Source organism: Chaetura pelagica, unplaced genomic scaffold, assembly GCF_000747805.2.
Source record: "Chaetura pelagica isolate M959 unplaced genomic scaffold, ChaPel_1.0 scaffold377, whole genome shotgun sequence".
Lineage (NCBI taxonomy): Eukaryota > Metazoa > Chordata > Aves > Apodiformes > Apodidae > Chaetura > Chaetura pelagica.
In genome coordinates, this window is record NW_009953908.1 from 205,209 (window position 1) to 232,454 (window position 27,246).

The 27,246-nt window shown below is 41.6% G+C and overlaps 1 protein-coding gene across 1 annotated transcript in view; it reads left to right on the forward strand.

The window, feature by feature from the left end:
- TBC1D8 (TBC1 domain family, member 8 (with GRAM domain)) overlaps window positions 1-27,246 on the forward strand; it is a 66,504-nt gene that overhangs the window by 31,783 nt on the left and 7,475 nt on the right. The window contains exons 3-12 of the mRNA XM_010001434.1: window positions 1,576-1,694; window positions 4,782-5,010; window positions 8,567-8,807; window positions 17,513-17,720; window positions 18,869-19,063; window positions 19,957-20,139; window positions 20,686-20,836; window positions 21,731-21,945; window positions 22,823-22,940; window positions 26,925-27,210. Coding sequence (XP_009999736.1) covers window positions 1,576-1,694; window positions 4,782-5,010; window positions 8,567-8,807; window positions 17,513-17,720; window positions 18,869-19,063; window positions 19,957-20,139; window positions 20,686-20,836; window positions 21,731-21,945; window positions 22,823-22,940; window positions 26,925-27,210 — 1,945 coding nt within the window. The remainder of the gene's footprint in view (window positions 1-1,575; window positions 1,695-4,781; window positions 5,011-8,566; window positions 8,808-17,512; window positions 17,721-18,868; window positions 19,064-19,956; window positions 20,140-20,685; window positions 20,837-21,730; window positions 21,946-22,822; window positions 22,941-26,924; window positions 27,211-27,246) is intronic.

Genomic DNA, 27,246 nt, shown 5'->3' on the forward strand with positions numbered 1-27,246 from the left:
TACTTGAAGGCAGACTGGAAGGATTGCAGTAGTCCCAGTGGGAGATGTCCACTGCCAGATCCCAGGCTCAGAACAGTCTGAGCAGTGTGGATGCTGCTGTGAAAGGCATCTTGCTCATGCCTTATTTCATAAGAGGCAGCCCACCAGCTCTCTCATACAGGTGGCATCTTTTAGGTTGCTCAGAAATAAAAATTGAAATCAATATTTGCTTTGTGCAGCTATTTCAATATAAAATTACTATATTCGCAGTATTCTTAATGACTAATACAATTTGTTTTCTTTACCTAGAGGACATTTAAGCATCTCTTCTTCCATGGTTGTTGTTGTTTTTTTTTTTTAATTTAACCTTGATTAATGATATTTATGAAGTTCCATCACAAGACCTTCCTGTTAAGGAAGTTAAAGCTTGGAAAGTTTGCCTGCCAGTTGGCATTCTGCATGGAAAACAGAGCAGAGGAAAAGTGGAAAATCCTTAGCTAAACTTAATTTTTTTTTTGTTGTGAGGCAACATGATGCATCTCTAATGTCCACACAAATCGAGTGTTGAGATGCCAGGACTTCTATTTGAGATTAATTTTATTATCACATTCATCCGTGATTTGTATCTTATATCCAACAGCCTATTTCTTCCAGAGCAAGGAATTAGGAAAAGGAACTTTTGCTGTCTTTACTTTTTTACCTGTAACGTTTAATCACTGACCAGTAAGACCTTGAGGGGCCAGATTTTCCCCTGATTGCCCTATATGTTGCCCACCTTGCACTGACTTCTCTGTCATGGTGTGATCTAGTGACAGTTCATTTTCAAGCAGAAACAGCCAAAGCAAGTAGGTGGTGACTGAAATATTATTTCTGGAGTTAGTGTGAACACATTACATTTAAAATACCAACAGCAAAAACCCTCAAGTAAATCCTTAGAGGAGGAAGCCTTAAAGGTTTGAAAATCAGTATTTGTCAAAGATTTTCTGCTCACTGTATTTCTTCCCCAAACTGCAGAAATGTGTTCTTGTTGACCTTTTAGATATTGCTGGGCCAAAGTCTTATTTTGAGGTATTTAAATGATTACAGAGAGCTTTACAAATAGGATGGGGATTACAGCCATGTATATTCCTCTCAAAGAATGTGCCTGTGTGAGGGGGGGCTGTGTGTATGCGTGTCCGTACTGAGGGAGGGAGAAAGGAAGATCAAGGACTTCTGGGAACAAGGACATAAGTCAAAGGTTTTCAGTGGCTGCTTAAGGAACGTCATGTCAAAATAAGCTGTAGTTTAGTAGCTCAGGATGAAGTTTTGCTGGTTTTACTGCTTTGACTTTTAGTGCAGCATTTGCTGGCTGAGAGTGTTTGAAAAGATAAAACTAAAAGCACTAAAACTAATTCTCTAAAACAATGAGGGTTTTGTTTTTCTCTTAACTGTACTGCCACGAATGAGACCTTTTTGACCTGTTTGCTACCAAGAATTTTGAGGTTGAAAGTTCAGTTTCTCATAATGAATTTATGAAATTGTGTGTTATTACTTATTTTCTTCCTTTCCATTTTATTTTGTAGCATGAGTTTCATACATTACTTTTTGCTTTTCTAGGTGCCACTGCAGAGGAGATAAACCAGCACTGGGAATGGCTGGAACAAAACTTGCTCCATACTTTGTCTGTGTTTGACAATAAAGAAGATATTGTTAATTTTGTCAAAGGGAAGGTGAAGGTAAGGAGACTGTCTTACTCTCACTCTTCCTTGCCTGATTACATGTGGCTTATTAGAAATAATGTCATGAAGTTGTTGACATTCATATTTGATTTTGTCCATCTAAACATTTACTGGTTTTCTGTGTGGCACTTGCAGCTGATGTGGCTGGCGTCTGTGCATGTTTACTCCCATTTCCTTGGAAACATCTCAAAACTCAAGCATCTACTGCAATCTATATCCCAGCCATCCCTTCCCAGCTTCACTGTTCTTCTGTTCCCTGTGTTGCACAGCTGAGTTTTCTACAGCATCTGCTTTCTGTTTCTCCATCTGTTCAAAACATGATGTTAAATACTTTTCTGTGTTATATCTTAGCTTCTTCTCCTTTCTACGTTTCTCCTCTTATCTCCCATGTTTTTCCTAGCTTTATCATATTAGTGTCTCCTGCCTGTTTCTGCTCATTTCCATACTCCCATCCTTCTCATTAGGGCTTGGAGGTGTCTGCAGGTGATAGCCACAGTGCCTGAACCTGCTGGCAGCTCAACCCTGGGGACAACAATTTAGTCCCTGCAGCAGAGGGACAGGGAGGAAGGACCTTGTTCAGTGTTACCTGTTTTGTAAGGATCTGGCATGGAAGCTGCTGGTGGCTTTACAGGATGCAAGAGTCGTGGCCAGGGACTGCAGTGGAGTTGCTGGCTGGCCACAGGGTTGCAGAAATTCGCATCCTTTTGGAAGGCTCTAGAATTGTAAAAGTAGGGGAATTTGGTAACTGAAGACCAGATATAAAATAGTAATGGCAGGTGAGGTAAAACTTGGAAAGCTTGGTGCCTTGTGCTCTGCTTCTAGTAAATCCACACTTCAAGAGGAGCTTTGCTGATGGCTGGTGAGAGCGTGAGTCACCTCATGTCCTTCTGCAACCTTTTGTTTGCTAAGAGTTTTCGTGTGGTGCTCCACCATACTCCTTTCTTAGGTTTGGAAAATTTGTAGGAATGTGATGTTTGGTGGATTTCAACCCTGCTGCTGTGATCTCAGTGAACTCTGAAGTTGGGGAAGAAGAGGACAGGGAGGTAAAACATCACTGTGCAAATTCTTATTTTTTTCCTACTTTCTTAAAAACCCACTTTATTTAAGTGCACTGAAAGGCTTGTATACAATTCATCTGCCTTGATAACGCTGTGACAGCCTGTTACCTAGCACAGCGCGTATTTTAAAGTCTTCAGGTTTTATTAGTTAATGTTCAGCCCAGATTTTGGACCCTTGCCTCTTCTGTGGATTTTTGGCATAGTAGGACTGCTTGGTGATTGGGAATTATACCAGGTGCTGTAACATAACAGATTATTTGTCTGAATAGTGCAAAACATTAACTCCTATGTGGTAATACCACTACTGAAATTCTCAACGCTTAATTATATTTACATAGATGTTCTTGAAACTATGTTTTAAATGGTTCAAAGCCTTTTACAGGTTACTGACACATCTCACTGTGTTGCCTCTGCATAGGAAAGTAGAAATGGTCAGTATTCACAATTGTTACTCTACCTTTGCTCTGTATACACCAAATAACAGCAATTGTAGAGTGGTTTAAGTTGGAAGGGACCTTAAAGCTCACCAGGTTCCAGCCCCCCTGCCACAAGCAGGGACACCTTGCACTAGACCAGGCTGCACAAGCTTCATCCAATCTGACCTTGAACAGCTCCAGAGAGGGGCCTTCCACATCCTCCTTGGGCAACCTGTTCCAGCACCTTACTACCCTCATGGTAAAGAATTTCTTCCTGATGTCTAACCTAAATCTCCCCTCTCTCAGTTTAAAATCATTACCCCTTGTCCTCTCACTACCCTCTCTGGTGAAAAGTCCCTCCCCAGCTTTCCTGTAGGCCCTTCAGGTACTGGAAGGCCACTATAAGGTCTCCCTGGAGATTTCTCTTCTCCAGGCTTAATAGCCCCAACTCTCTCAGCCTGTCTTCACAACAGAAGTGCTCCAGCCCTTTGACCATCTTCACGGCCCTTCTCAGGACCCTCGCCAACAGCTCCATGTATTTCGTGTGCTGAGGGCACCAGAACTGTACACAGTTTTCTAGGTGGGGTCTCACCAGACCAGAGGGGCAGAATCACCTCCCAGGCCCTGCTGGCCACACTTCTTTTGATGCAGCCGAGGATGCAGTTGCTCTCTCGGCTCCAGCATACGCTGGTGGCTCATGTCAAGCTTCTCATCAACTACCACCCCTAAGTCCTTCTCCTCAGGGCTGCTCTCCAGCCATTCTCCCCCCAGCCTGTATTTGTGCCTGGGGTTGTGCCCACGCAGGTGTAGGACCTTGACCTTGTTGAACTTCATGAGGTTGGCATTGGCCCACCTTCCCAGCCTGTCAAGGTCCCTCTGGATGGCATCCCTTCCCTCTAGGGTGTCAACCACACCATGCAGCTTGGTATCGTCAGCAAACTTGCTGAGGATACACTCAATTCCACTGTCCATGTCTCCAACAAAGATGTTGGAGAGCACTGGTCCCAATAATGACCCCTGAGGAACACTGCTTGTCACTTGGACACTGAACCATTGACCACATCTCTCTGGGTGTGGGTATCCAGCCAATTACATATCCACCAGGTGGTTCATTTGTCAAATCTGTATCTTGTCAGTTTGCAGATCAGGATGTCGTGTGGGACAGTGTCAAAAGCCTTCCACAAATCCAGGTAGATTACATCAGTTCCTCTACCATTATCCACCATCTCTGTAGGCTTGTCATAAAGGGCCACCAAATTGTTCAGGCATGATTTGCCCTTGGTGAAGCCATGTTGGCTGTCACCAGTCACCTTATTTTCTATGTGCCTTAGCAGATTTACCAGGAGGTTGTGAAATTGTAAATACACAGTTCTGTCAGACTTATTGAAAAAATTATAATAGAGAAAAAGGCCCCAAAAGTCTTGATTTGGAAGCATTCAAAATGTATGAGAGATGCAAACGCTGCAGAAATGCATCCATTTCTGAAAATTGCAAATCAACTTGAATTTCTTTGTAAGAAAGAGTTGCATTGTTAAAATTTGCATGAGTAGCTTGTAGCAACTTGCTCCTGTGTGAATGCATCCTGATATATTATCTCATTATGGACTCAGGCACTGATTGCAGAGGAAACGAGCAGCAAACTCGCCGAGCAGGAGGAAGACCCTGAGAAATTCCGAGAAGCCCTGGTGAAGTTTGAGTCCAGATTTAATTTTCCTGAAGCTGAGAAGCTGATCACCTATTACTCCTGTTGCTGTTGGAAAGGAAAAGTTCCTCGGCAAGGCTGGCTTTACTTGAGCATCAATCATCTCTGTTTTTATTCCTTCTTCCTGGGCAAAGAGTGTAAGTGTATATGTAATGCTAGGGAGAGATGTAAATATAACTATTTTTAAAAGCAGGAATAGCTAGAATTTTTGTGAAAAGCCTTGTTTGCCTCTGAAGTTTAATTTCTGAGGATTTTGTTTTTCATCAGAAAGATCCTGTTTAATTTATTTTTTACTTTTGCCTTAATGTTTATATCTTAGTATTAATCTGCTAATAAAAATGAGATAATAGAAGAACATGCAGGCACAGCTGCTCTCTGGTTCTTTTCCTTGCTATAGTGAAGCAACCTTAAAAAGTAACAGACCTCCTGCAGATTCCAAAATAGAGACTTCTAGTGCCAAAAAGGATGATTAAGGAGCAGGTCCCTCTCACTAGTGGGGAAGTGGAGCGATTGCTGCTGGGCAGCAGGACCAGGCCTGGTGGGGCAAAGGATGCCCAGGTCCAGCTGCCTGCCTGGAAACAGGCCAGGAAACATAAAAGGGCTGTGCCCTGAAGAACCAGGTGAAAATTCAGGGTTTTTAAGGAAAAACAAGAGGAATGTAAGGATTTATTTGTGTTTCAGAATAGCAGTGCAGGAAGGTCACAAAAAGTGTGTCCTAGGGCTTTTAGACCTCCAGATAGTGTTTGTAATAGTGACTATAACAAACGTACATTTTTAAGAAGTGAGGTCTTCCTCTACAAAGGGTTGTGTGGTTATGTGTGTGGCCTGCCAGAATAATATAAGAAGATAACATTTAATGTAATAGATATCAAAAGGTAAAAATTGTCAGTTATAACAATTAGGATAACTTTAAAATTTACTGCCTGGGTTTACTGTTATGATCAGTAGTCAAGTAAAACTGTAGACTTAAAAATTAAGTACATTAATATAAAAATGAGAAAGATAGTAATGGGTAATTTCTAAGACTTAAAATATATGAAAACAGATTTAGAGGTCCTTTTTCCTTATATTATTTCAGGCCGGTTATTTTGTCATATCTGCAAAAGGTGGGAGGGTTAGATTTAAAATGCTGGTAAGTTTGTTACTCATGATAAAAACCAGTGGTGATTTTTGCTGGGAAAACTAGAATGGAATATCTGATACATATTAGATATTTGAATTCCTGTTTAATATCCTTGTTTTCTGTTTAATATCAAGTAATATCCTTGTCAATTATTTCTTCTTGCTATCATGGCAAGCTTTCTCTCATTAAATCTGAGATACCCAGTCTGCCAAAACGCACAAGGCAAAAATTATACTTAGTAATGACAGATAATAGGGGAAGGAGTAATGGGGGAGAGAGAAAAATCCTTCATATTATTAAAAAAGTTTGGGGTTTTTATGCAGTACCACAGATAGTTAAATTATACTGGAAGTGCAACATCATGCTGTGTTATTTAAGAAATCACTTCTCATCTCTTTTAATAAAAATTCATTATGAAAATGCAGGAAACTCCCAAACAACTAGATGTTTCCAGCTTTTCATTTTGACCATGGAAATTACACATTTTGTTCACTGTTGGCAGTCAGTTGCATTGCCTCCGTGCATTTGCATGGAAATGTGAAATAAAACCCTGAATTTTCTTTTTGGTGAAACAAAACTTCTGTAGCTTGGTGTGAAGTGCTTTCCACCATCCTGATTCTGATAGAGCAAATAGCTTCTGTTTCAAAGCTAGTATTTTCTTACATTTATGAAATACTTTCATTACACCGAAGAATCCAGAGTTACTGTAGTTCTGCTTGGGATTGTTGGAGAAGCTGGTGCTGATGATATGTAGAATGAATAATTATTTGTCTTTTTTTTTTTTTTTTTTTTTCCAGGTAGTAATTGCAAATTAAATTGGGTTGACTCTGGTCTAGAAAATATTGCTAACAAACCATATTTATTGCATTCTTCAACACAGTACAGTGGATAAAACACAATATACAAGCTGCAATCAAAATAGTTCTTACATGTGCTTTAACTCTAACAATCCCCTCAAATTGTAGACTGAAATCTCTTTATAGACAAAGTGTTAAGTCTTCTGCTTCTGGCAAGACTGTCCCCTTCCCCTTGTCTTGTTTTATGTTGAAATGACCTGGAATGCAATATTGGAACCTTTTTTCAGCTTCTCATAAAATTAACTTAAGACTTATGCGAGCATAAACTCCATGGAACATTTTTTCCAGGACAAGTCCCCTTTTATGTAAGCCTTGAAGTATTTGCAGCATTTCAGAGGCTTAGAACACCAGATTTCTTGAAAGGACATGCCAGGGTTTCTTCACATTTTTTAATTAAACTTGTGGTTTTTTTGCAACTTGTAAGACATTGTACCTTTCATCAGAGGTTTGGGCCCCTTGCAGTCAGCTGTGCTTTTTCTATAACCAGCACTGTAGAGCCTGTGTGATTCTGACCTGCATGAACAATAGTGCTATTGCTATGGCACTGTTTAATCTTTCTTCCCTTGGCTGTGCCTGTACAGATGATTTTATGACCATTTGCAACAGTTTGTGTGTGTTGATGCAGCTGGGCTTTAAGTAAGAAAAAATGTAATCTCCAAATAAAACTTGACAGCTGTGGCTCACGTATTACAGAGAACTTGTTGAGGGTAGCTCCTTAGATAATTAGTGATCGTGGATAATCGTCATACATATATTACAATGTTTGTTATTACTGACTTTTTATTGCTTTATTGGCTTCAGGAGACTGGCTAGGGATGTTAGGGAGTGTAATCTTGATGTTATTGGCACAGAGAATCCTGGGAAGCTTCCAGCAGTTGTTAAGTAGAAATCTAATCTATTTTAAAGTCCTCTCCAGCCTTATTTCTACCCAGAGATTCATATGAGAGGCAAATACCATCCGTCAGTTGTTATCTAGAATAAACCGTTTCTGTTTACCATTTGTTTTTATATAATTCTGCAGTATTTAGGTATAGAGAACAGTGTCCTATGCTTTCTATTTTCTATAAACAGGTCTGACTACAGCCAATGTTTAGGGCAAGATTTGTCTGTGCACCTTTTAAGTAAAAAGTAACCAAAAATGGGAAGGTCCCAATGCCAAGGTGGCTCTTATTTTTTTAACATGCTGTTTATAGTAACACTTAAACTTTATAAAAATTTCTATGTACAAAAGCTTCCACAATCTTTAATTGTGACTTGAGTTAGCTGTATTTTGAAAGTTAAAGTACTGTGCACATAATTGGGTTTCCACCTGCATACAGTTTTGTTTCTGGGAGATGACAAAGCCTTTCTCTATTTTATTCGTACTCTTGAAGGGGAAATCTTTCTTTTGGTAGCAATGAAGGAGGCTGCAGAAATGACTTACAAAGGAGTTGGGAGCACAGTGTAGGGCAGGTGTTCTGCAGAGGTAGGACACCCCAGCCCATCTCTTCTTGTGAAAATAGGTACAGTTTTGAAGGAGGGATTCTGAACTTTTGGACTGGAGGAGAATGAATGCAGAGTGATAACAGGCATTTCAGCTTTTGCCTGGTCATTGTCTGTAAAAATGGGTCTCCTCTTTGGATGTTTGCATTTCATTCTGAATTTGCTTATTTCCCAAATCTGAAAAATGTAAGCAGTGTTTCTGACCAACTTTGCTTTTTTCTCTGATGACAGTGAAGCTTATAATTCCTTGGGTTGAGGTCCAGAAGTTGGAAAGAACCTCCAATGTCTTCATGACTGACACTGTCCGTGTCACCACTCCCAATAAAGAACGTGACTTCTCCACATTCCTCAACATCAATGAGGCTTTCAGGATCATGGAGCAACTGGCAGATGTGACACTGCGCAGGCTACTGGATAATGAGATCTTTGAACTGGATCCAGGCCTACAGGATCCTACACAGATTACCAAGAGGTAAAATGCTAAATTGTTCTCCTTCTTGTGAGCAGAGGTTCAGTAGTTGGCTTCAAGGTTTCCTTTGTTAGCTGGGCATTATTTAAAAGGTTTACTTGATGGGGCAAAAAAGGAGATTTGATGGTGTACTAAGGTTTATCAAATAGGTTAAATTTGACTTATGTGGAAGATACTTTTCCCTGTTTTATATTCTTCCCTTAAGCATCACTGTGGTTTTTTGTTTGTTTGCTTTAAAAGTGCCATTCCCTGTAGGAGGGTAGACTGCAGCAAGGGTTATTTTAATAGAAACTCAGAACTATTCAGGTTGGAAAAGACCCTTGGGATCACCGAGTCAAACCAGCATCCCTACTCTACAAAGTTCTCCCCGAACTTTCCATCTTCCCTGAAGAGCAACATTGTTTTGTTTATAATGTTGTCAATGTGTGGGCTTTCCTCGTGCCATCAGTTCTGTAGAATTACTGCTTTTGGTCATATCTGAAACATGGAATTTCCCACTGCTGTGATTGCCACAGTCGACTTAGCAAACAGTTGCAGGACTTTAAAAAAGCCCACAGGCAGTTGCAACAGATGAACGTGCTACTGTCAGCTCTACCCCATGCGTCCCTGAAATGCATCTTCTCCTTCCTCCCCCACTGCAGAAATGCACCTGGCTCTTGAGGGGGGGAAGGTCGGTAACTATTTCTCTGCCAGTAGCACAGCATACAACTTGGTGTTTTGCTTGCTGCTGTGGGAAAGGGGAAGGGAATCGGCCCCGAGAAATTTTGGGTGGGCAGGATGGAATAGCTCAAACTGGAATTTTGCCTGGGGCATCAGGGTTAATGTTCTGATTCAAAATACTTATTTTCTGAATGAGGTGTGAGTGGAGTGCTTATCCCCTCCTGAATCATACCCTTTCCTGCTCTTCCTTCCTCTCACTCTGCCAGATGTATGAAGGGAATGACCCAGGTGTTGCTTCCTGGATAAAACATAAGGAATGCCATAGTATTGTTTCCCCCAAAATAGGGACATGTCCAGTAGCTGTTTTATTGTTTCTGAGAGGCATTTTTTCAGTGGTATTGGGCATATATCTTGGCTAAACACTTCCGCAAAGTTCCATAATGGAGTTTAAAACAATAACATTCACTTTCTCTGCTATTTTATATGTACACATGAGAAAGAAAAATGACTGAGACCAAGATTTTATCCATGATATCATGAAGAGATTACATTTAGGTGACACGGTGATGAGCAGCCACAAACATCTTTGCAGGCCTTTTTTTTTCATAGCCAGAGTTCCTTGAAACAGAAGGGCGACTGTTGCTTTTACCATGTAACTGGATGTTGTCAACATTGTGAGCTTTTGGCCCGAAAAGATGTAGGAGATGTACTTTGATGTAGGAGATGGCTTTGAGGGATAAGTTATATCTAAGCCCCCTTCCAGGCTCTACAATTCCACCTTCCACCCACTATTGGACTGAACATTACACACATAAAGCAAGGAAAGTAAATTCAAAGATGTTATGACAAGAAAATGGGGGGGGAGATATTTTCAATATCTACTGATTTTTTTAACTCATTATTATCACTTCCCAAAATCTTTGAATCTGGAGTATTGACTGAATTGAAACCCAAACTAAAAACTAAAGAATTACAGTTTCAAATAAAAGTATAAGTTAATAATATGCTATAGGAAGGAGGCTCTCAGGGAATCAGCCTTGTAAGTTACCTTGCAGCATTTTTGAAAAATAGTATGTATTAGCAAACTAGCAGAAACCATCCCACATGTGCATTCAAACCATTTGTTTCCTTTTTTTCCTTCCAACTAAAGAAGAAGAAAAAAAAAAGAAAAAAGGTTGTGGGGGTGGGCAGAGGAGAAGGAAGGCTAAAAATATGTTTACCAGAGAGTTCCTGGGCAAGATGTGCTGTAACCTGTGCTGAGGTGCTGTAACTTTAGATGGCAAAAAGGAAAATATGGAAGATGCCAAAATCCCATTTCCTCTGCATGAACTGGGTAGTGGTTGGATAAGCTGCTGTTTCTGGTGCCCTTTGTCACACTTCAGCAACCACTTTGATGTAACGTGATTAAGCAAGACTGTAGTTTGAATAGTGGATAAACTGGTTTTTAATGCTAAGGTGTTTTGGGGGTTTGAATTTTTTTGGTGTGTGGAGTTTTTGTTGCTGCTTTTTTCCTGAAGCCATTGTAGTACTACAAGAACAACTCTTTTTCACTTACTATTTTTTCCCTAATAATTGTCTTTGTTAATTCTTGTGCATAATTTGGAAGCAAATACTAATGTATCAAAATGAAAGCAATAATCCACACATCACTGAGACTATTCCAGCTGTGTCTAATTAATGAAGATCTTGTAGATTTCTTTTGTTTGTTAGGCTTTCTTTAGGAAGAAGCTCATCTCAGTATCTTTATTTAAAAAAAAATGCATTCTTAATGTTGTCCTGACCTGTGTATTCTACGTTCTGAAAACCACAAACCTTTGCTGCAGTTCCTGAGGCTCTTGGGATCATCCTGCTGAGCAGTGGGAGGTTGAGATGCAGACAGGCTGTAGGATTAGGTCCACAGTCTGTAACACAAATTTTATCATGGCCAGAGTGAAAAAATTTAATACAAAAGTTTCTGTGCTGCTTAATGAGATGGTAAGGGACCACATCTCTAATACTGTGTTCAGTGTTGGGCCCCTCACTACAAGAGGGACATTGAGGTTCTGGAACAAGTCCAAAGAAGGGCAGTGAAGCTGATGAAGAGGCTAGAGCCCAAGTCTTATGAGGAGCATCTGAGGGAACTGGGGTTGTTTAGTCTGGAGAAAGAAGGCTGAGGGGAGACCTTACTGCTCCCTACAGCTAGGAGATTGTGATGAGGTGGGGGTTGCTCTCTTTTCCGAATTTACAAGTGATAGGATGACAGGAAACAACCTCAGGTTGTGCCAAGGGAGATTTATTTTGGATATTAGAAAAAAATTATTCACTGAAGGGGTTATCAGGCACTGGAACAGGCTGCCCAGGGAAGTGGTTGAGTCACCATCCCTGGAGATATTTAAAAAACATGTACGTGTGTTGCCTAGGGACGTGGTTTAGTGGTAGACTTGTCAGTGTGCTATGTCAGTGGTTAGACTTAATGAACTTAAAGGTCTTTTCCAACTAAAATGGTTCTGTGATTCTATTACAAGGTATGGAACAATGGATTACAAAAGGATCAGTGGAAATTAAGTTAATTGCCATAAAAAGGAAAGTGAAACTGAGGTGTTTGAAAACTATAAATACCATTTTTCGACATATATTTATGTGCCATATAATTTTGCTGGAACATATGGTAACTATATTTTATTTTAATAAGAAGGCTGCTAAAACCTCTGGTATAGATTTCTTGTGCTTTTTATTTCTGTCTCTTTCAGGATGTGAGAATACCCATTGCATTCGTCAAAGGTAGCAAGGAAATTGGCTAGAGCAGAACATGTGATTTAAAAGCTTTAGTGCTGGTGTCAGTAGGGTTTCAAAAGTATGATCCCTTTCTCCAGGCTTTAACCATCTCAGTTTTGTTTCTTTTCTTCATGTCTAACTATGAATTACCAGTGAGGATGGCTTTGCTTCATATGAAGGCAAAGAAGGTTTTTAATGCTGATCTAAGCAGAATGGAAACTGTTTGTTTGAAGAATCTGAAATCATAAATGTCACTTCAGTCTGCATTAATTCCTTCAGAGAAGGAATCTAAGAATGCTATAAACCTTGAGCTACAGGGAGGAAGTGACTAGGAACATTCTGCTTTTATTGCATCTGCCTGGCCAAAGACAGGTCTTGGATTATCTCACTGTATCACAGGTGACAGATGATTGCCTGACCTGTTTATGAGGATTTACAGTAATGGAAATATCAGCATCCATACCGTTCTTTCTTTGCCCTATCATTAAAAAGTCTTTCTGCAGTTTAATTTGCATCTTTAATCCTGCTTTTTGAGTCTGTTACTTCTTGTCCTACCCAGTACTATTAAAGAGATCAGCTGTTCTCTCTTTCTGTTGAGCAACCGTTTGTGTGTTTGGAGGTTAGTACGCATCTCCTTTATCTTCTTTAAACTGCATTGCCCTGGTTCAGCCAGGTTTTTCTTATTGGTCCTGACTTTAGCCCTTCTGTTCGCTCTCCTCTGGATACCCATCACTTATCCCAGGCAAATACAGTTGTGAGGTGGTGGAATACCATAAGCCAACAATGTGCCCTCACAGCCAAGAGGGCCGGTGCCATCCTGTGGTGCATTAAGAAGAGTGTGGCCAGCAGGTAGAGGGAGGTTATCCTCCCCATCTGCTCTGTCCTGGTGAGGCCTCAGCTGGAGTACTGTGTCTAGTTCTGGGCTCCCCAGTTCAAGGACAAGGAACTACTGGAGAGAGCCCAGCACAGGGCCACTAAGATGATTAAGGGACTGGAGCATCTGCTATATGATGAAAGACTTGAGAGAGCTGGGTTTGTTTAGTTTGGAGAAAAGGAGATGGAGGGGGGGATCTCATCAATGCTTATAAATATCTAAAGGGTAGGTGTCAGAAGAATGTGTCCAACCTCTTCTCAGTGGTGTCCAGTGACAGAACAAGATGTAATGGTCACAAACTGGTAAACAGGAGGTTTAACCTAAATATAAGAAAGTACTTATTTTCTCTGAGGTTAAGGGAGCACTGACACAGGCAGCCCAGGGAGGCTGTAGAGTCCTCATCCCTGCAGACATTCAAAACCCGCCTGGATGTGTTCCTGTGTAATCTGCTCGAAGGGATCCTGTTCTAGCAGGGAGGTTGGACTAGATGATCTCCAGGAGTGCCTTCCAAACCCTACTATTCTGTGATTGTGTGTGACTGTGTGATTCTGTGATACAGGGTTGCCTCTGGAGCCTTGCTGGTGCTAACCAGGGCAGGAGCTGCATGGCCATTTCTGCAGCAACTCCAGGACTGACATGCTGCATCTTGGTGGCCACGTGCTTCTGCTGCCTGGCACGGTGCTCCTCTTCCTCCCGTGAGTGCAAGGCTGCTGGCTTTTCTTCAGCTTGTGATCCCGTGTAACCCTTCAGTCTTTTCTTTTAGCTGACTGACTGCCGGTGGAGTTGATCTCCATGCTGCGGTTGTACAGCTGAAAGTACTTGTAATGCTTTTTTCCACACCATCCCTTAAGTTTATGGTCCTGTTCTTCTGCTACCAGCCTCATGTCATGTGCAAGTTTAATAACAACAACCTCTTGATCCATTATGCAGATTGAGGATGAAGACATTGAACAGAGGGTAGTCGAGGGCAGACCCCCAAGGAGGTCTTCTTGATCTAGCCTTCCATTATACCGAGGAGACTCTGAGGGCTGCTTTTTGGGGTACTCTTTCCAGCTGGCTTGGTACAGTAGCTTTTTACTTCAATCTAATTTTATTAATTCCCATGTGAGGAAATCCCAAGACTTTCATAAGGGCTGGCTAAAATATCACATCTCCTCCATCTATAAGTCCAGTGTTCCTGCTACTTAAGGGAATTATGTTTGGTTTATATTTGTCCTTTATGTTGGGTTTACATTTGTCCTGACAAATCCATATTGGCTCTTCTTAGGTAACTTCTCCCAGCTTGTATATGGGAAACTTTTCTTGCCATGTGAATTTAACAGTTCTTCTAATAAATAAGACATATCATTGGATATGTTATTTCCAAAATATGTAACTTTCTGGAGTCTGAATAGCAAGAAAAGTCTAGTAATTGGTCTCTAGAAGCAAGAGGTCAGCCAATCTCTTTAGATTTTAGATAGGTAACAAGTGACTCAGTAGAGCTAAAATCTTGTAGAGAAAAACACTGGACAGTGAGGACATAATTTTAAGTGCCCTGATACTTTCAGGCATTCTTTTAGTCTTGGGTGTTATTTCCTTTAATTTAAAAACTCTTGGAAGGTAAAATAGGGGTCATACACAAGGAGCTGTTGCAGTTCAGACTTGCAGTTCTCTTTGAAGTGCTGGAGTTGGAGGCAGTCCAGGATCCCGTAACCTGCAAGTCGGGAACTGCACTTGGAAAGAATTGCTGAGTTTTCTGAAAAGTAGGGAACAAGGCAACTGCATCTTTTCACCTTTCATTCTTCTGATGTGTGTGTAAACACTCAGTAAACGTTATTTTTACATAATGATAGCATTCCTCTTCTTAAATACAGCTCACTATGCTGTGTTTCCTTGAAAACCAAACTTCCTTGGAAATTGTTAAGCTGGAGAAAAAAGCTCAAACAGGTTGGGCTGCAGGTAGGAAGGTTGTGCTTCTGTTCAGCACTGGAGGTATTGTGAAACTCAAAATGGAAGCTGTGGGATCTGAGCTGGTTGCTTGGTCTTTAACGTATTTTAAACAATTGTGTGTCTTGTTTTAGGAGCTAATTTCATTTGTGGTTTTTTTTAAGATTTATAGGGTTTGGGGTTTTTTTAACCAGCTCTAATTTTGTTTGGCTCTGTTTATGAAGGGAAGCAATTGCTTGAAGCCCTAGAATTTGCCTGGCAAACAGGAAATATTTTCTCCGTGTGCCACTTTCTAATAAAGCCTCTTGTTTGAGCTCGCAGCAGTGGGTGCTGACAGCACTGTGCTACTGTTTGCCTTGCTGGGATCCTTCCCAGCAGCAGGCTGGCCCCTGTTTGGGCACTTGGCTTTGGGGCAGCCCTGGGTGCTGTGTGGTCTCTGTGGTGGCCCTGCGTGACTCTGTGTTGTGACTCATGGGGGACAGGCACTTCCAGGGATGTTGGGGTTGGCAGCCTTCCCCCGGTACAGGGTGAGCGAGCTGGACGCAGTGCTCAGTGAATGTACTTAGTTTCAGATACAGGAAATGTCATTCTTCAGCTTAAAAACCTGTGGCTTCTTGTCTGAAGGGCCCCACACCTGGAGCCTGCAGCCCCAAGACATGCAGTAACATCCTGAAAATTCAGCAACTGCAGATTTTGGAGCATCTGAAACAGTAATCTCTTAAATAACAGACAGTCCCTGCCTCAACAGAGGTCCCACTCTTCAGAAGAATGCCTCTTCTCACATGAAGGTGTAGAAATTTTCACAACTGAGTAGATTCAGGGAGGATCTTACCTTCTCAGCACAATAGCAGGAGAGCACAGCACTACCCGAACCTGACTGCAGATGCTATCAGCAGCATTCATCTGTGCTGTGCAGAAATGGAAAATATTTCAGTGGTGAGTTAGCTAGGAGGCATATCCTGATCCAGCTTTGTCACAATAGCAGATTGCTGTGGGCACTTAATCAGTGCTGCTTTCACTGTGGAGTTTTAACTCACAAGCAAACTTTTTGTCTTCCTTCACAAAGACAGTTTCTCTTTGTTCTTCATGAAATAACAGGAGATGATTTGTCTGTTTTCCTTGGATAATCTTATTAAGGAAGATAATGCTTTAGAAGGAAACTGCAGCCAAACACAGGTCGAGCACATTCTGTCTTTTCTGTTGGTTGCAGATACAGATCCACCCTTCTTGGGTCTCAGTTTGTTCTTGATTGTTTTCCTCCCTGGTTCACATGTCTTTAGTTTTCTCTACAGATGAAATTGAAAAAAAACCCAACTCCTACACAATTGATTTACTTACTAAAGCAGAGGCTTTGTCTGTATCAACTTTGTTTAAACATCAGGGTAAGGGGAAGGTGTCTGGAGAACAGGAGGGTGAATGAGATACCAGAGAGGGGATTTACAGCACCAAGGTACCACTCCCTGTTATGCTTCAGCCCACGCTTTGAATTCTTTCAGTGGAACAAAGTAAAGCACTTTTTTTTTTTTATTTTCCCTAAGGTGAATCATGTTTGGAAAAATTTACTCATAGTAAAGAAAATGATAGAATGTAAGCCTTAATGTTTCTAGAGCTGCTGTTGGTAATAGCCATGGCCTTTTCATAATATAATTGTCTAAATTACTGCAGACTTCTTCATTAAAAAAGAAGGGGAAAAAAATAATCGAAGTCAAGTCTGTATAACCATAACTCAGTAATGAAAGCTTCATTTATTTAAACTTCTTCTCTCCACATAAATGAGGATAGGTGACTGGAAGGAACCAAGTCCAAACTGAATGTAGCTGGTGCTGTTATTCCCAACTGAGTCTGTAAGTGACCTGAAACTCTTCTGCATTTTGCAACTGTTCTGAGGGCCTTTGGAGGCTGATACCTCTGCAAGTCAAGGATACGATGATTTAAATACTACCATCATTAACTTTTATTACTGACCACTTTGGAAATACTCATTGAGCAAATGCATTATTTTTGGGTGCAGGTGCAAATCCCTGGGGTGATACTATTGGGAAGGGACACAAGGAACATAAGGCTAATCACTTGCTCTGTGTATGTTTTCATCAGATGAAAGATTCAGTTATCACTTGGGCATTGAAATCTGTAAGCCTTTGAGGCTGGAAAGTGGTGCAGCAGCCATAGAAAATGCATGGCTAAAATATAATTAAACACCTTCCCCCCAACATACCAATTAACTAAACATAGTGTCTTTTCCTTTCTTAGTCACTACAGTAGTAGCTGTTGTTCTTATTGTTAAACGAGCAAGTGTTGATAATGATTATTTTTTGCATTTTAAAGTCGGTCTTTTATTGATCTTTTATTGTTCACATAGGCAGTGAAGATTGCTGTACACGGTGCTTTTATTCTGTATTCCTTGCTCTTGGTGAGGCTAACAAGAAAACCAACCTTGCACTGGATGTCCTGGCTTTCCGGGTCTTGTGATTAGCTCTTACTGCTTTCTCTTAAGGGATCTTGAAGCCAGAGCACAGAATGAATTCTTTCGGGCCTTCTTCAGATTGCCAAGGAAGGAGAAGCTGCATGAAGTTGTAGACTGTTCTCTCTGGACGCCGTTTAGTCGCTGTCACACAGCAGGAAAGATATATACTTCAGACAGTTATATCTGTTTTGCCAGCAAAGAAAATGGCTGCTGCAATGTTATCATCCCACTTAGAGAGGTAGAGTTTTTTGTTTGTTTGATTTTGAGTCCGTATCTGCCTTTTTCTGCTGTAAGCACCTGCTGTTACAGTTGAGCTGCCCACTGTCAGAGAGTGGGATGTTTGTGTGGATTGTGCTACAGGATTGTTGTAAAGCTTGTTCTGGGATTCACTGGGATAGGAGTTCCTAAAAATCTGGGTGATTCAACATGATCCTCAAAGTGATGGACAGGTAGTACAGCAGGACAGAGCACTGCACAACCAGAGGATGCTTGGTCCAAGCCTTGGGACGGTCTTCCCAGACATTCAGCTTGATGTTGATTGAGGCTTCTGCTTGGACCCATTTTAGCAATATAAAAGCATCCTTGCCTGGGGTCAACACTTAGAGGTGTTGAAGCTCTTCCTCCATAGGCAGACTCTAGCAAACCTGTGGATACTTGACAGACCTGTAGGGTAGAGAAGAACGAGATGTTCTGGAGACAAGGGTGAGCTGCTGTATTTCCATGAGATCGGAAACTTGTTTAAATGGAATAGAGGGTGCATGGGAAGGTGGTGGGAGTAGAAGAGGAGAAGGAAACTGTCAGTAAACACCTCCCTGATCTGCTGTGGATACAAGCTTGTTAATATCTTTTAATCAATGCTTTCCTTTCATCCTATACTAATAACAAAGTAACACTGAAATATCTTAACTGTAGCAACTTACCTTCCACTGTTAAAGAAATAGAATACAGAGAACAGCATTGTATACTTAATCAGAACCAACAAAACCACTGTTTTCCCCTGTTCTCAGTAGCGTGGAAGTAATTTTTCTCCTCCTTCCCCCAGAATTTTATCAATTTGATCATTTTCTAGATCTTGTTTTAATCATCAGTCCCCTTTCTTTACCCTCAGTCCACCCTCTAGAAGTGGGCCTCAAAGTCCTTTAAAAAAATAAATGGAAAAAAAAAAGCAGCTTGGGTACTTCTTAGTGCCTGCTTTGAGCTTCTAGTGATACCATAAGCTTCATGTGGCAGGATGTGTCTGATCAACTACTGAACATGAATAACCATGTTTAAAGCATGTGTGTGTAAATGAATGCTTTTTTGGTATATTTTGGTACGTGTAGAATATTTGAAGACATTTCTGTGGATGTGATGCATAATGTATTTTCTATAATGTTTCTGGAAAAGGTAATCAGTATAGAGAAGATGGAGGACACGAGCCTTCTTCCTAATCCCATCATTGTTAGCATAAGGAGCAAGATGGCCTTTCAGTTCATCGAGCTGAAGGACCGGGATACATTGGTGGAGAATCTGCTCCAAAGGCTAAAAGAAGTGAACTTGAGCAACCCAATGCACTGTAACAACTTGCAAAATAACAACCAGGTACTGAATGTCAGGGTTTTTTTATTAAGAATTGAGTGTGTTTACCCATTGGTCTGTTGTCCTGCCTTCCTCAGGGGGTTGATCTTGGGCCAGTGCTGTCTGGTGCCCTCTTTAATGACCTATCTGATGGGATAGAGTGCACCGGCAGCATGGTTGACATAAAAACTGGGGAGAGTAGTGAATATGCTGGAAGACAGGGCTGCCCTTCACAGCCACCTCAATGACCTGGTAGAATGGGCTCATAGAGGCCTAATGAAATTCAACAAAACCAAATGAGAAGCCTGGCAGAGTGACCCCATGCAACAGGAGGGACTGGGTGTTGGCTGGCTGAAGAGCAGCCACGTGGAAAAGGAGAGGGACTCATGGTGAACCACAGGTTGTAAGTCAGCAGTGTGCTCTCACAGTGAAGAGGGTCAGCAGTGTATGGGGTCACACTAGCAGGAGTGTAACCAGCAGGCCAAGAAATGGTCCTATTCCCTTCTATTCAGCACATCTGAGACTGATCAGGAGTACTGTATCCAGTTTTGACTCTACCCCACTACACAAGAAAAGGATTGACAAACTGAAGTCTAGTGGAGACCCATGAGCTGGTCAGGTGCTGGATTACATGCTTTATGAAGAGACACTGAGGGAGCAGGGTTTGTTCAGCCTGTCTTCCACTAGCTTGTGGGACCTTCCAGAGAAGATGGAGCCAGACTCGTCTTGGGAGGTGGCAGCTGAAAGGCAAGTGGCAACAGTCACAAGTTTCAGCAAGGGAAAATTCAGTTAGATAAAAAGAGAAAGATCTCCCCTCAAAGGTGGGCAGTCCTGGACCAGGCTGCCCAGAGTGCAGAGTGCAGTGGTGTTACTCAACTGGACACAGCCCCCAACAACCCAACAATTCTGTGTTGCAGAATGCTCCTGTCTTTGGATCCACCTGCATGCTCAGGGATAGTGAGCCTGTATGTCTGGGAACAGAGGCTTCACAAACCACAGAGAGAAGTGAATGTGGAAAGGAGAGCAATTACTTGCTCAATGCAGAAGCACTAAGATCAGACTTTCATCAGTCAGGAACAGTGGGCCTTGATTTTGGAAAGGTATGTAAAATTTAGGGGAACTTGTAAGAGTTTGGGTTTTTTTATGAAAAAAAATGGGGTGACATTCAAACAGATACTGCGTTTTTAATAAACTGAACTCTGTATTGGCTGGAGAAGTTAGATATGAGATAACAGCTTTTCTATTTGCTTGGATTTTTTTCTTCTTGCTTCCCTCCATTTCCTTCTGGTGAATCATAGAATGTATTTTCTGGAAGGGACCTTAATGATCATTTAGTTCCAACCCTGCTGCCATTGGCAGGGACACCTTCCACAAGACCAGGGTGCTCAAAGCCCCATCCAGCCTGGCCTTGAACACTTCCAGACAGTGGGCATTTATAATTTTTCTCCCTGTCTGATTAGTTCTGCTCACCCCTCATGTGGTGAATTCCATGTGCAAAATGGGGAAAGTTGTAGTCCTTAGAGCAGACCTCTCAAATCCACGGGTAATGGAAATCCTTTGCACAATTTCTAATACGATAAATGTTTGTTTACTAGTTCTCACGTGCACCCAATGTCTTGTTTTAAAAGACACCTTCTTGTTCCCAGTCTAGGGAGCAAATCAAAGAGAGTCTGTGGGATGACCATTTCGTGGAATATGGCAGAACTGTGTGCATGTTTCGCACAGAGAAGATCAGAAAACTCGTTGCAATGGGAATTCCTGAATCCTTAAGAGGCAAACTCTGGCTGCTCTTCTCAGGTGGGCATGCTCTGAAATGTTGGCTGTAGCATCATTTGATTCTGCCCATGGCAAAACATTTAGGCAAGAAGCCTCCCAAGGGCAATGAAATGTCAATCACAAGGAGCTTATGATAATGCTTACAGAAGAGAGATGATCAGCTACTGAACTAAGTAGTGCAAGGAAGTACCTAGGCAGATCTGTACAAATTTTATCTCTGGATGACATGACATGATGTACAGAAGAATTGATGTAACATCTGCTTCATCTGTGTAATTTAAAATGAATGTCATGTTTTCATAAAACCATGTTCATCTTCAAGCAGCAATTAGATTGTAGCATAAATATTGGTTTAATCCTAGACAAATCAAATTATTGCAAAATAATGACATCTTAAAGTCAGCAGTCCTGCTCCTGCTTCTTGTTGAATGTTGGCAGGAGTAATAGAAACTGGAGATGGAAAAAACAGCTTGTGTCATCCACAGATCTGGCAGAGACAGACTGTGCTTACAATATGATCTGAAAGTTTAGTCCTTAATTCAGTATACAACATGTTCAAACATTGGTAAAAAGTATTCCTTCATGTGGAGTTTTTCCTCCTTGGAGGGTGTGAACAGCAGCTGAGTACATTTCTCCAGGTGATACTTTCTGCTGGGGAACTTTTCTTCTCAATGTCAATATTAAGGTGTTTTGAGTAATGTTGCATCATACATGCTTTGCTAATACTGGTTTTGTTTTCGAGACACCTGTTCTGCTAGGACTTTGTTTCTTTTAGGTCTGGAGATTTCTCTAAACTCGCAGACTTTGGGGGAGAACCATCTTGCTTACGCCCTTTGGAGCCTTTCATAAGCGTGGCGCTTAAGCTGAGTATCGTCCTAACCCGCTTGCCTCTTCCTGCCTCCCTGCTGCCTTCAGATGCTGTGACGGATCTGGCCTCGCACCCCGGTTACTACGTCCACTTGGTGGAGGCTTCCATGGGCAAGTGCTGCATGGCGACCGAGGAGATCGAGCGCGACCTGCACCGCTCGCTGCCCGAGCACCCCGCCTTCCAGAGCGAGACGGGCATCGCCGCCCTGAGACGGGTGCTCACGGCCTACGCACACAGGAACCCCAAAATAGGATACTGCCAGGTGAAAAACCCCCCAGCAGGGTAATGTTCCCTGCTTTCTTTCCCCCCTCCAGCTTCCCAGACTCTCGAGTTGTACTGTTCTCTTGGAAGGTATTTTTCACGGCGGTTTTGATAAATAATGTCTTTCCAGTTACAGAAATGATGTGATTTTAGAGGCTTTGATTTACTCCGGAGAACATGTGCATAGGGTGGTACTCTGGCTTGAAAAAAGTCTTTGCTGAGCGTTTTGCAAATTGCAGTTAAGAGTTCAAGGAGGGGGCAGAATTGGGTCTGATGCTTCTGATTAGTTTGAAAGGGCATTTCTTACCCAATACTTGGAGACAGTGCAAAGTAAAATGCCCTGCACAGATGAGATTCATGTAGAGCACTGGAACAGAGGTTTAATGAACAAAAGTTCTGCTGCCTTCTTCCAAAATTGATGATAAGTGATGTAGTTTGCCCAGCTGGCCAGCTAAAATAATTACCTTCTGTGTAGCTCCCTAAATTCTGATTAACATCAAACCAGTTCCAGATCCCTAATCTTCCTTTGAAATAAAAATACAGGGAGGGCAGGAAAGCAGCCCCAAAGCATTTTAGACTATCAGTTTCTTACTTTGTACCTGGGCAAATTCAGTACTGTGCTTTTCTTTGTTGTTCCCTATGGCTCTTAGGAAAAGCAATATACATAACCCTGAAAAACTTGTTAAGCCTTTGCGTTGCAATTATGTGTTCATTGTCTATTATCTTTCTCTTGCTGGTGTGTTGTTTTTTTTTTTTCCCCTGAGTTATTTACATCATGTTAGGCTATTTTTCTTTCTTTAAAAATAGCCACACTTTAGCTTTTGTCAGTAGGATTTGCTATCACTAACAAATCCCATTTTCTTCTTTGCCCTGGTAAGTCTATGAATATTTTGACCTCCGTGTTGCTGTTGTATGCCAAAGAGGAAGAGGCCTTTTGGCTGCTGGTTGCTGTCTGTGAGCGAATGCTGCCAGATTACTTCAACCACCGAGTGATAGGTGAGCTCATCTTTCTTTTCTTGCTAATTGGGAAGGGCTGAGTAAAATGATTAAGGTCTTCTGAGGTCCAGACCCCACAGGTGAGGAGGTGGTCCATTGACTTGCACAGGGTGCAGGGACAGCAGCAGTGGCTGCTCAGGTTCCAGATAGGGTTGAGTTTGGGTTGAAGGGTTAGAACTGCAGGAGTTATAAAGTTAGTTTTTATGTTTTTGTTTGTTTTCCTGTTGGTCAGAAGGCCACAGCACTTCTGCTCTTAGGTAAAAATAGAAGAGCTTGGCGTGTCTTGGTTAGGAGTGCTCAGTATTAGAGACTGGAGCTGTTTGAGATGGACCTAGGAAAGATCTGCTAAGGTAGCTATTTCAGATCTGACCTGTCTGCCTTGCCTGGCTGCTGGAGTAATATAGGCTTGCATCTAAACTGGCCCTTGGCAATGAGGGCTGATATAAAATCCTCTGAATGTGAGATGCTGCATTAAGAAATAAGCCCAGTGGCTCTGCAGTGTGTGTGCCTTGTACTGCATGTGCTGTGTCTCCTCTTCTTTGCAGTGCAACTGTTTTTAAGACTCTTGCATGAATGTCTGGCTGATACACAGAGCAGGGCTCAGCAGATTGAGAAAATAGTTGCAGGTAACGCAGGAAAGAGTATTTGTTCTTTGCAGACAATTTACTTCTTCCCCTTGCAGAAGTGTTTGATAGCTTCTCCCTCCTTCATGCTAACTTTACGTACAGTGTCTGCAGTTACACCATCCCCATATCAAAAGGGAGGGATCAAGGACACTTGTGAGGAGGTGGGGATAGGAGGAAAATCCCTGGCAGTGGTGGTTCTGGGAGCTAGAAATGGTGTGGTCATTCCTGTGCTGTCTGGGGAGCAGAAGACTTGCAACCTTTTTGCTTTGTCAAACCTCCCTCCTGGCACTCTGCCACTGCTGTTATTGTCTTGTCACTAAACTGGCAGGGAAGGTAAGTTAAAGCAGAGGCTTCAGCTCACAAGTTCCCCTACTGCCCTGTGTCAAACAGCAGCAATACAGTTTTGCATCATGGTTGCTTCACTGAGCAGTTACTTTTGCAGCTTGATGTACTCTAGACCTTAGCATGGCCAAATCAGTGCTACTGATCTTTTCCACCCTGCCCCTCCTCTGGTTCCTGTTGCTTGAGTTGATGTTCTTGGCTTAACATTCCAGTTGAGCTTCTTTTTTTGATTTGCAACAAGCTCTTTTCTAAAGGTTGTATTGTTTCTTCCTGCATAACACTACAAAGACTCAACTTTTCCTCTTTGACCACACTGCCAACACGGTTGTCTAGATTTTGATCTCTTTATAGCTTTGGTGATCTCTGACCTTGGTACCCGTCACTGTGCATTTCCTCTTCAATGTCAGACAGTAATCTCTATAGTCAAAACAGCTACTGAATTAATGACCTTGGATGTTCCAGGCCTTCTTAAGCTCCATCTTTCCTTGGGCCTTTTCTTTGACATTCAGAATGTTTTTCAAATTTATTTCTTTTTAATTTTTGCTTTCAAAACCTAAGCAATTCAGTCTTACTCGACCTTTTTGCTTTTACCACATGACCATGTCCCTCCTTCAGCCTCGCCAGCTATGACAGCTCTATCTTGAAAAAAAACCTTTTCCTTATGAAGAGTAGCTGAGGGAACTGGAGTTGTATAGCTTAGAAACAAGGAGTCTGAAGGGAAATATTACTGTGCTCTGCAACTGCCCAAAAGGAGGTTGTAGTGAGGGGGAGGGGTTGGTCTCTTCTTCCTAGTGACAAGTGATTGAACGGCCTCAAATTGTGCATGGGGAGGTTGATTTTGGATATTAGAAAAAATTTCTTTGCTAAAAGGGTTTTCAGGCACAGGAACAGGCTGCCCATGAGAGTGGTTGAGTCACCATTCCTGGAGGTATCAAGAGATGTGTAGATGTGGTGCTCAAGGACATGGTTAGGTGGTGGGCTTGGCAGTGCTGAGTTAATGGTTGGACTTGATGATCGTAAGGGTCTTTTCCAACCAAAACTGTTTTATGATTCTATCATTTCATTGCTTACAAATGGAAAAAGCCTGCAGACAGGTCTGGCACCAGTTATCTCCTCTTCAAGAACTCCCTCTGTCCTTCTCCCTTCTGCAATGCATAGAGGAAATCAGATGCAAGGCAGAAACAAGCTGCACTTAGGTCAAGAGTGGTGACAAGGTTCATGCACATCCTATTCTCATTATGCCATGACTTTTCCATCCTCTGCATAAGGCAGCAGGCCATCTTACCCCACTTTATCTGATAGACTGTCATCATCTTGTCATTATAATTCTTGAAATTCTTCAAACACTGAAAAACTCATTTCTCTGATTTGCTTTTTTGGTCTTGGAGATGTCATTTAGTTTACATCTTGGGTCATCATTTTTTGAATTATTACCCTGCTATTTTCCTACGTTGTCATGGTGTCATGCTATAATAAATCAAGAGATTCACTTGCTCTGATTCCATAGTTTTAGGAGCCTAATGAAAAGCTGGCCATAAAAGTCACTTGGAATACACCTGTTAGACTTTTGTCTATGTTGTCAATATTATTATAATTAAGATCTGCAAAAAATCTGGGCAGCACTGCACATTCCTTTTAACCCACATTCCTTTTAAACCTCTGCTTTTGCCAGTGCTGCCTCTGAGTCTGGAATGTTCTTTTTATATGTATCTGGCTTTCTTCAAGTACCCCTCAAACTGGCTCTATTTTTTGGGTCCATGTTAACTATGGCCATTAAATTGTTTGTATTAAGCTTGTTAAAAAAAACACAGACAAAAACTGCCTTCTGTTGAGTAAACCCAGTCTGTTTTCTCCTCTGTTCTCTAGCCTTCTTATTTATGACCTTTTGACACAAGAAGGCCTTTTCTTCTAAGCAAAGTATCATGCTTGATGTGTTTCTAAAAAGCTCTTTGCATGTTCCTGGGCACTTTTTGATTTCCAGTGCAGTAATGTTTGTTTATCCACCAGCAAAAGCTCTTTGTGGCTTGATGTGAAAAGTTCTAAGACAGAGAAATGTAGTATCTGTGTTTTTTGTTGGTTTGTTTTTTTTAATTATTTGGATGCAAAGCCAAAAAGATGCTGGCTCTCAGCCACAAATTGTTCAGGTTATTTCTGCTTTTGGACAAGAGAAGTTTTGAGTAACTAAGGGTATATATGTCTCAGGAATTTCACAGCAATTGAAGTTGTCTCCTAATACTAGCAGAATATGGACTGTGAAAAAGAAATAACTGAAGGGAGAGACAAAAGAGTTGAAAAGCTAAATGCATCTTGTATTTGGGAACATTTTTAACTTCTGCTGTCTTCAGTTAAAGCCCCTAATGTGGCAGATCTGGTTTGTAGATGCAGGCCACTGCAGCAATATGAAACTATATTGATTCTAGTAGCTGAAACAAGAAAAACTTACTTCTGGGCACTGTAGAAAACTTTTGTTCCAAAAATATATGTGCATCTAAATACATATATTTATGTGTGCAAGTATTTTTCTTCCTGCTTAGTGTGTGTAGCCATATTTGGATTTCCATCTTATATTTTCTCACTTAGAATGAAGGCTCTACTGCCCGCTTGCTTGAGCGCTTATACTGGAGAGGAATGTGCACTGTCTTATTTTTATTGTAGATATCAAGTTGAGCAGTAAAATGCTTGAAGGTTGCTTTTGCTGGCACTGAATTATTATGTGCTCTTTTAGCCAAAAAAACAACAGCTGCTGCTATTACTATTTCACTGCACCTCAAAGGCCCTTAGCAGAATCAACGGGGTCTTTTTGCAGAAAGTTGTACAGTAAGGATGATGGACATTAGGGCTGGGGCTGAGATCACAGCAGGAGGATAATGGGATTTTTTATTGTAGATGTGTGCATATCTTGTCAGTGTAAATTTTAAGGAAGTCTTGAAGTTGATTGTTAACAGCAATCATCAGCTTTAAAGGATTTATTTTCCTGTGTCAGTCTTGGCTAATACTCTGTCCTTCTGAATTGCAGGTGCTCAGGTAGACCAGTCAGTGTTTGAAGAGCTTATAAAGGAGCAGCTTCCAGAGCTGGCTGAACATATGAAGGATCTGACTACTTTAGCTTCCATTTCTCTTTCGTGGTTCCTTACACTGTTCCTTAGCATCATGCCCCTAGAAAGTGCTGTGAATGTTGTGGACTGCTTCTTTTACGATGGGATCAAAGCCATTTTCCAGCTGGGCTTGGCCATACTGGAAGCCAATGCCGTGGATCTGTGTAACAGCAAGGATGATGGGCAGGCTCTAATGATCCTGAGCAGGTATGGCCAAGCAGGGATGCTGCTTCCGTTGTGGGG